Here is a 10,154-nt window from a genome sequence, read left to right as displayed (position 1 = left end):
GGAAGTATATTATTAAATAAAAATTTGTTGAATTTGGTGCCCCTTTCCGCCCAAGCTACTTACATTTACCGTCTAAATTTTATATTGTGTGAAATTTAACATTATGATTAAGATAAAATTTATCAACCATGTTATGAGAAACATTCATCACCCGCGCGTTGTTAATAATGTTACTTTTTCTACATTCGCTGGTACTATTGCTACTTTCACCATTCCCGTCGTCATTAATGTTATTTTCACTACTCTCGCATTTATTATTGTTAATTTTACTTTTCTTGTTATTACTATAATTATTTTTAACACAATTTTTTCCCATGATATCCTTGTGGTTTGTCATTTTGTCCATACTACCCCTATTTTAAGAATGTGTCGATACTACCCTTCATGGTATCTAAATAAGAAAATAACAAAAAAATCATTAAATTATTACCTTTTAATTAATATAATTTTATAATTAAAATTTTTTTATAATTAAAAAAATCATTAGATCTAAAACTCAAATTAGATGATAATTCTTCAATTACAACTTCACTAACAAAATCAAGCATAAGATGATGAATCCCTAATGGTATTCATCTATATAATCCTAGGTTAAAGAGGAAATGATGGGCTTAAGTTTGTTGAAAGCCCGTAATCAAAACGCGTAATACCCAGGTCAGGCGCACGGTGCGCCCTAGCTATGTCATAGGGAGGGGCGCACGATGCGCCCACTGTGCTGGATTCTGCTTTGAACTTTTTCCTTTGCTTCTTCTTTTGAACGGTTCTTTCATTGTTCTCTTGTAACATGCTTTCATGCTTCACTTGGGACTTAGAATCACCGCGACCTTCCTCTAAAACATGATCAAATCCTCCAATTTTATCTCCCACGTTTTTTGCACGATAGATACGTACGTATGCTGGCAACAATTAATGTGGGCTCACACAACCAATAGTGGATTACTCAATTTGGTCCCCGACTTTCAACTATAAAAGATCTTCTCATGCCGATTATTTGTTGTCTTTTCATATTGAGGTGTCACCGATGAGTTGTTGTTTTTCTATTTTAAAAATGAACTTGATGAAGCAATTTGACCATTCACGTCAAATTGTTTCACATGTCATTTAGTAGTTAATTGGCCTCTTTCTCTTTTTCGAGTTTTTGTGAAGCCAAAACCAAAGCGACAACAAATGAGACGAAGAGAATATTACTTAAAAACATTCACAAGCCTCTCAAATCCTCCAATTTTATCTCCAACGTTTTTTGCACGATAGATACGTACGTATGCTGGCAACAATTAATTTGTTCTCACACAACTAATAGTGGATTACTCAATTTGGTCCCCGACTTTCAACAATAAAAAGTCTCTCCGTCCCGATTATTTGTTGTCGCTTTTTATATTGAGGTGTCTCGGTGAGTTGTTGTCTTTTCTATTTTAAGAATGAACTTGATGTTAATTTGACCATTCACGTCAAATTGTTTCACATGTCATTTAGTAGTTAATTGGCCTCTTTTTTTTTTTGAGTTTTTGTGTAGCAAAAAAGGACAAAAATAATCGAGACGAAGAGAATATTACTTAAAAACATTCACAAGCCTCTCAAATCCTCCAACTTTATCTCCAACGTTTTTTGCACGATAGATACGTACGTATGCTGGCAACAATTAATGTGTTCTCACACAACTAATAGTGGATTACTCAATTTGGTCCCCGACTTTCAACTATAAAAGAGTACTCCATCAATAAGATTATTTGTTGTCGCTTTTCATATGAGGTGTTCTAATAATCGTGAATTGTTTCTTTTCTATTTTAAGAATGAAGCATGATGAAGCGATTTGACCATTCACGTCAAATTGTTTCACATGTCAATTAGTAGTTAATTGGCCTCTTTTTTTTCTCGAAGTTTTTGTGTAAGCAAAAACCAAAGCGACAAAAATAAATAACCGAGACGAAGAGAATATTACTTAAAAACATTCACAAGCCTCTCGTTCGTATGGTGGCAACAATTAAATTGCTCACACAACCAATAGTCAATTAAAAAATTCTTGGATCATCGGTTGTCTGGCGTCACGCCATCGTCATCTAAGTCAATAAGATTATTGGAAGTACCCACGTTTTCCATAAAGTAAAAAGCAAAATCTAAATGGAATATGGTTAAAGGTTTATTATTGGTTAGAGTGTACGATAATCTTGTACACCCGATGTACCCAAGAATCTTTCTAGTCAATTACTCGATTTGGTCCCCGAATTTCAACTATAAAAGAGTGCTACTTCACCTCTCATTTCATATGCCAAACACATCATACATAATTATAATTAAAAACATTCACAAGACTCTGGTTCGTATGCTTCTACTTCATTCTTTGTTCTTGTTATTATTATTATTTTATTTTTAATATTATTGTTGTTGCTATTGTTTCAGAATTCAGATAGGATGTTAAATGCTTAAATATTGATTTTTGTTAGACACCACTTTTCGAATTTATGTTTATGTTTAATACTTTTCACGTTTACTTACCAGACGAAAAAGGTCGACTTTTAGGTGTTGATCACTATTTTCCCTAATAGGGTTATTGAGTGAAACTATAATTCATTAAATTACGGGTGGTGTTATTTTATTTTATAAACCATTGATTAGACCTGAATATCAATTTTGTTCTACGTGTATGTGCAAACAATCTAAACAAATAAATTATTAGAATAAGACAATCTTACACTATGAGACGATCCATTTTTTATATAAATTAGTTGTCTTATAATACAATAGGATCTATTAATAAAGTAAATATGTAAATATTTATTTCCGTCTTTTGTATATCGTTTTTGTAAATAACTGAATCCATGATCTCATTCTCATTTCAGAGATCAGGGATTCAGTTATTTACAGAAACGATATACAAAAGACGGAAATAAATATTTACATATTTACTTTACTAATAGGATCATCTTACAATGTAAAACCATCTCACGCAATAACTACTAAACAATCTTAGCTTATACTCAAGTGTAAGTTTTTGTCATGCTTTATTAGAGAAATTGTTGGGTACACGGGTGTACCATGTCATCGTACACCCTAGTCCCTACCCAATGAGAATATAAAAATTGAATAAATTCTCTATAAATAATATCACTTAATCTTAATAAAATAAAAACTAAATCATCTTATAGGTTAGGGAGTATGATATTCTTATACACCCGGTGAACCTTAGAATTTTTGTCATGCTTTATTATTACTGAAACTTGTTAATAATGCATGGCCTTTTTATTTTCCAGGAAAAAAAAGCAAGATGTCGAACATTTTCGTGACAGCGGCATTTAAGACTGATATCAAGAACCAAGCCTACATATTCATGAAACGCGAGTACCTGAAAGAGGACTATGCACCAGGTAAGCCAGCATCAGATGAAAAAATAGAGTACGGACCCGCAAATGTTTGTGAGTTTCCATCTCTTAAGAATACCATCTTTGAGGATGCCGGTATTGATTGTGCTTTCGGATCTCACAACCCGGGTGAAGCCTACATTTTCGCATGGAACAATGTTGCAAGATGGATCTACCCATCCGACTCAAGAAACGACGAGATTATTGAAGGTCCAATACCCATTACGACCATGTTCCCTTTCTTAAAAGAGACTGTGTTTGAAAGCGGGGTGGACGCTGCTTTTGAGTCGTCCATCAAATACGAGGCTTACCTCTTTAAGGGCGACAAATATGCCCGTATCAACTATGGAAAACAAAACCCTGGGTGTCTTAACTATGGTTCGATAAAAGAATACTGGCCTGTTTTCAAAAATACTATATTTGAAAATGGAGGTTTTAATGCCGCTTTGGCCTCTCACCTTGAAAGGGAAGCCTATATTTTCAAAGGCGATTATTACGCGCGTATCAAATTTACTCCGGGAAAGAGTAAAGATGAGCTCATGGGCGGCGATGTCATTAAACTTAAGGACTATTGGAAGGCTTTGGAGAGTTACCTGCCTCGCCGTCAAGTATTTTTGAATGTTTAAAAAAAAAAGGCACGTTTCATGTGTTGCATGCATGGATGCATGCAGTATTATTAATGAATGAAGGAATACGCAAGAGTGCATTATTATTACTACATTGTATGCATGTCTATTATTATTATTTGTATTTCTGTTGAGTCGGAGATCCAGTCCCTCCTCCTTTGTTTTGTATAATGAATGATGCCATGTACTCTAATTATCTATCCTAATAAATAAATGTTGAGAAATAATTCAAAGTGTCCTACTATTGTTTAGGAACATGTGCTTATTGTTAGTTATGGTCATAGTATTGTTAGAGTAATCTTAGGAGTCATGAGTCAATAATCATGGTTTAGTGGCCTATTAAGTGGATGGTTGTTCCTTAGTTTTAGCTAAGTAAGTTATGGTCTATTTAGTATAAATAGACATGTCTTTGTAGGTTTGATTTCATCTCAATATAAAAATCTTTCCCTTTTTACTCTAATAATAAGTGGTATCAACCAAGTTTTGATCCATAAACAAAAAAACAAAAAAAAACAAAAAAGTAACAAAAGAAAAGTCAAACTACTACTCCTCTGCAAATTCCCTTCTTCCCGCACAACAACAAACCCCAATTTGATTAAATTAAAACCCAGAAACCCCGATTCCCAGACAAACAAAACAAAAATCCCAATTAAAATACGAAGAATGGCAGGAAACGGAACCATTTCTTCAACCCAACCCTTAATTCCAGTTTTTAAGGGGGAAAAATATCATCTTTGGAGTCTTAAAATGAAGACCATGTTCAAGTCTCAAGAGCTATGGGACTTGGTGGAGGTCGGTTATACAGAACCGACTCCGGCACCGACCGTGCCTGATCAGCAACTGAAGGAGACTCGCAAACGAGATGCAAAAGCGTTGTTCTTCCTCCAGTCCGCACTTGATGATGACATTTTTCCGCGCATTTCAGGAGCAACAACATCTCATGAAGCATGAGAGATACTCAAACACGAGTATATGGGTGACGAGAGGGTAATTAAGGTACGTTTACAAACTCTCCGTCGCGATTTTGTTGCCTTGACAATGGGGGATACGGAGTCTGTGCAATCTTATCTGTCGAAAGTGACTGAAATTGTCAGTCAAATGAGGTCATTTGGTGAAACTATGACTAGTGAGACGATTGTTAGTAAAGTCTTGCGTAGTTTAAATGATAAGTTTGATCATATTGTCCCTGTGATAGAGGAATCAAAGGATTTGTCTAAATTTACCTTTGATGAATTAATGAGTTCTTTGTTAGCTCATGAAGAAAGGGGTCGTAAATCGGTTTCCAAAGTAGAGGAAAAAGCTTTTTCAGTGCAGGATGAGTCTTCTTCTAAGGGGAAGGCTGACGGTGCAGGAAGGGGAAATGGTCGTCGCGGCCAAGGTCGTGGTGGCAGAGGACGCGGACGAGGGCGTTCCGGTAATAATCTGATAAAGTGCAGATGCTGCAAAAAATATGGCCACAAGGAAGCCGATTGTTGGTTCAATCTAAAGAATGACCAGAAGGCAAATTTTGCTGAGAAAACCGATGAGGATGCCAAATTGTTCATAGCTCATTCTCGCAACTGTGACGCCATCGAAGGCACTGGTTCATCGACAGTGGTGCTCCAACCACATGTCTCGCTCAAAATCATTGTTCAAAGACCTTGATGAAACAATGAAAAGCGAGGTCCGACTTGGTGACAACAATCCGGTTCAAGTTGAAGGCAAAGGGACAGTAGCAATTAAAACCAAACAAGGTGATACAAAATTCATTTCTAATGTTAATTTTTGTGAACTTACAACCAGGATACAGAGGTGCTTCAGACTCACACAACTTCTCATACATGTTGTTAAGGTCATCCCAATTACTAGTGTCATCACCTACATCTTCAAAAGCAATCGACTCATCATCATTCTCTTCATTATCTATAGACCCAACATTCAACTTCTCAACTTCCAACTCTTCCAACTCAAAAAACTCGGCAAACTCAGGATCATCAGTTAGCCTTTCGTGTACCTCAACATCATTTTCTTCAGAGTTATTCTCTTCCTCTAATGATTCCCCATGAAAAATACAACGTGTATAGGATCGACTAAATCTCCACTTTTCTAGGTGTATTTTAACGTCCGGAAAAGCCATATAGCTAATATTACCACATCTTTCACAAGGACATGCAATATTAGAAGAACCTTTCAAATTGTTCGAAACGAATTCATAAAATTCAGCTAAACCATCCTTATAGTTGCGGTCACTCATATTTGCATCAATCATCCAAGTTCGAGTCATTATTCTACATTCGTAATAATAGGCAATTAATTCAGAAAATACAATAATAGGCAAACAAATAAACGAAATTCAGGAAAGCAATTAAGTTAAATTATCAACAAATTAGATAATAACCCAAAAAATCCTATATCTATAAGCGTTGCTAAGAAACATATATATACCTGATTGATAAACACGATGAGGGAGAGAAGACGGTGACAACAGTGACGGAGATGAAGACAGAGAGACAATCAGGGAGGAATGGAGGATGATATAGTAGCAGTATTAGCTTGTGTTTGTGTTTTGTAGCGTATAGCAGAATAAAGCAATCTGTTGTTCTTAGTATTTTGGTTATTGAGTCTACAACCGTTGTTAAAAAGTATTAAAAACGGATTCTAATATAACCGTTATGATTATTTTTCACTAATTTTGCGCCAAATTATTAACAACGCTTAAAATGTATTACAGATTCAACCATTGTTATTAGTTTTTATATTAACAACGGTTTTCTAGTATGACCCGTTGTTAAAACCAATAACAACGGTTAACAACACAGAACCGTTGTAATTAAGTTTGGTAAAATTCGCGGCATCAATTCTACAACGTGTTTTGATGATTTTCGTGAATAAGCGTTGTTAAAGGGCCGTTGTAGTTGCCTGTATTTGTAGTAGTGTATTAACAATGAACAACAATAGAGAGACATACACTACTACAAATCCAGGCAACTACAACGCCCCTTTAACAACGATTATTCACGAAAATCACAATAGACGTTGTAGAATGTATGGCGCGAATTTTACTAAAATAAATTACAACGGGTATTGTTATAAACACCGTTGTTATTAGTTTTAACAACGGGTCACACATTCACAACCGTTGTTAATAATTTGGCGCAAAATTGGCGCAAAGTTAGTGAAAATTAATCACAACGGTTATTTTTGAAACCCGTTGTTAAACCTTATTTAACAACGGGTGTTTTTTACAACCGTTGTTAAAACTTATTTCACAACGGTTGTTGTTTAATAACCGTTGTCAATACCTTCCATACTATAAACCACACAAAGGTAAGTCTGCATGACCACAAAACACAACCCTTAATACACAAACACAAACACAAAGCGAGACAAACAAACACATACACACTCTCTTTCTCTCTTTCTCTATTTCTCTCTTTCTCATCGTCGCTTTATCTTCTCGCCACCTTTGTGATTTCATCGTCTATTACGTTCGTATTTATCGGGTAAATCTCGCCGTCACTGTTAGTTTCATCGTCATTATTTTCTTTTTCTATTTATTTCTTTTGCATGTATGTGTTTTTATCGACCATTATGTTATTTGTTTAAGTATTGTTCGCATAATTAGTTAGTAAAACAATGAAGAAGCAAGATGAAGAAGTAAGATAAACATAATTAATATATATATATATATATTTATAAATACATAAATTAAAAAAAAAAAATTACATATGTAAAAATGCAATTCTTATATTTTCATAGAGGATCTTATTCTGCTCTATCGTATCCGTCCTCTCCTCCTTGGCTATTTGGAGGTTCCGTTCAGCAGTTGCTATATCGTCATATAGCCGCAATCGCTCCGCTCCGTCAAGCCATCTTCTTTGGCGTGCTTCGATGCGGATCGAGCATCCGCAAGGTAGCTCTGAAACTTTCCTCAATATGGAGGAACCGGCGGATGAAGTTGTTGTTGTTCTCGATCATGGTAAGAGTCTTAAGGATGAAATCATTCATTTTGTTGGAGTTTTTGAGTTTGTTTTGAAAGATTAAGTAGAGTTTGTTTTAGAAGTTAGAGTTTGGAGATGAATATATGAGATAATGGAAATGTTAGTTGAGATATGCAATGTATTTATACTAAGCAATGTGTGGGTTGAGTTAATTGCTTTTTAATTAATATATATGTTAGGAAGTTGTGCCATAATCATCATCATATCTCTCAATAATGCTGCTTCAAATCCTATTACTAACCCTTCTCATTCCATATTATCCGTTCATATGTACAGTGATGTCAGTAATAATGCATGCATCGAATTCTAACAGCCGTAATTATGCATGCATCTAGTAATATTTAATTTAATTTTTTTTATTTTTTAAGAACAAACAACAACGGTTGTTTTAAAACAACCCGTTGTCTTTAGTTATAACAACGGTTTTGTATATTAAAACCCGTTGTTATAACTTTCCCCCCAAAATTGAGTCACACTTTTCACAACGGGTTTTTATACATAAAACCGTGGTTAATAGTTTTAACAACGGTTTCCTTAAGTAAACCAACCGTTGTTAAAACCTTCTACAACGGACGCTTTAACAACGTCCGCTTTTTTATATAACAACGGTTTTTGACCGTTGTTATAGCCTGTATCTGTAGTAGTGATAAAAGGGGAATTGGCATGGAGAAAACAAGTGACAAAATAAAAGAGATGTGATTTTTCCTATGAAACAAGGTATCAAACACTTGGTATGCAATAACTATAATATGAGATGAAAACTTGGTATAATCCTACAAGTTTCAACTTTTCTCAAAGCAAGACTCTTTTATATTCAATTTTATTTACCCAACAACAATCCTCAAGTAATTTATCAGCACAATCTAAGCCAACAATGATAATCCTACTTAAACTACAATTTCCAACACTAAGCCATGTAAGAATTGTAGCCAAGAGCATGAAGAACACAACCAAGAGGAAAATAAATGGGATATCAAAAGAGCAGGTCTAAGCCAACAAACTCTATGATACAACCAATTTCTACTCACAAATATTGCTACTCTAAGCCAAGATAACAATAATTATGAGATGCTTCAACAAGTTATCACAAAAGCAAGGAACTTTGTAACAACAAGCAATAGATGAACAATAAAGAGGCAAGAGTGATCAATTCTCACAACAAAACATTCATCATGGCATTCAAACTTAGAAATTGAAATAAATTAAAGATTAAAGAGTAGAGAGTCAATACAATGATAAAATCGAAGACTTGAAACGGATTACACCAAGCAAGGAAGGATTTAGCCTTCCATAGTCTTCAAAACCCAAAATAATAAGGAAAGATTACAACTTGAATGGAAAATGTCTTCTAAATTATTACAAGACTAAAACCCTAAAAATGAGATTAGATGAGATGATATGATGTTGTGTGATGTTTTCAGGTTTTCAAACTCTTGGGTATATATAGGGCTGCACGATAACCTAAAAAGATCTCCACTTAAGAAGCCCAAAAGAGGATTAGAGAGCCCCGTAGAACAGAGCTGCGCAGGCTGCGCTGAATTTCTTCTTGCCTGCGCAATCGTGCGCAGCTGCGCACCCTGTTTGCGCAACCTGCGCCTGAGCTCGCATTTTTGGACTTCTAAATTCCAAGAGCTAGACCTCTTTAATTGTTCTCATTTCTTCTAATATTCACTCCTACTTCTCCCAGCTGGATTTTAGGCTACATGTGAGTCGCTTGTGTCTTGTCTTGACCTTTGAAAGGTCCTCTTTGACCCTCGGGTTCCGTGCATCAAAATCAATTGTAAAACCGAGGTAGAATACACAAGTTACCACATCAAACCCGATTACCAAATACTAGGAAAAGCATACTTAAAGACCCATATTAAAAGACACGAGAGTGATAAAATCACCCTCGTAAACCGACACAAAACATTACTATCAGAACCGTATCGGAAATCGATGTATGCGGTTTTAAATTTTACCATCCGATAGATTTTTAATATAAATCGGGTACGCTTTTTTTTTTTTTTATATATAAACCGTATAGTTTACACTGAAATTCATATAAGATATACGTAAAATTCGTATAATTGAAATCTAATCATATCGCATAAGTATAGTAAAACCGTATTGTATATTTTTACTCTTCCTTAGCTTATACAGGCGATATCATAAATTTAGACCTATAAAAAAATTGTTTTGTGTAGTGTATA

The 10,154-nt window shown here is 34.9% G+C and overlaps 1 protein-coding gene across 2 annotated transcripts; it reads left to right on the top strand.

The window, feature by feature from the left end:
- Positions 1 to 2,239: 2,239 nt before the first annotated feature.
- LOC141657838 (albumin-2-like) lies at positions 2,240 to 4,208 on the top strand. Of its 2 annotated transcripts, none has more exons than XM_074465187.1 (2): positions 2,240 to 2,314; positions 3,249 to 4,208. In XM_074465187.1, exon 2 carries the CDS (start codon positions 3,263 to 3,265, stop codon positions 3,980 to 3,982), a length of 720 nt encoding a protein of 239 aa, XP_074321288.1. In that variant the 5' UTR covers positions 2,240 to 2,314; positions 3,249 to 3,262; the 3' UTR covers positions 3,983 to 4,208. The 2 variants fall into 2 exon arrangements, with proteins under 2 accessions (XP_074321288.1, XP_074321287.1); XM_074465186.1 differs by having other exon boundaries at positions 2,249 to 2,318.
- The last annotated feature ends 5,946 nt before the right edge of the window (positions 4,209 to 10,154 follow it).

This window comes from Silene latifolia, chromosome 5, assembly GCF_048544455.1.
Source record: "Silene latifolia isolate original U9 population chromosome 5, ASM4854445v1, whole genome shotgun sequence".
In the NCBI taxonomy this organism is placed as follows: domain Eukaryota; kingdom Viridiplantae; phylum Streptophyta; class Magnoliopsida; order Caryophyllales; family Caryophyllaceae; genus Silene; species Silene latifolia.
This window is presented reverse-complemented; position numbering and strand designations above follow the sequence as displayed.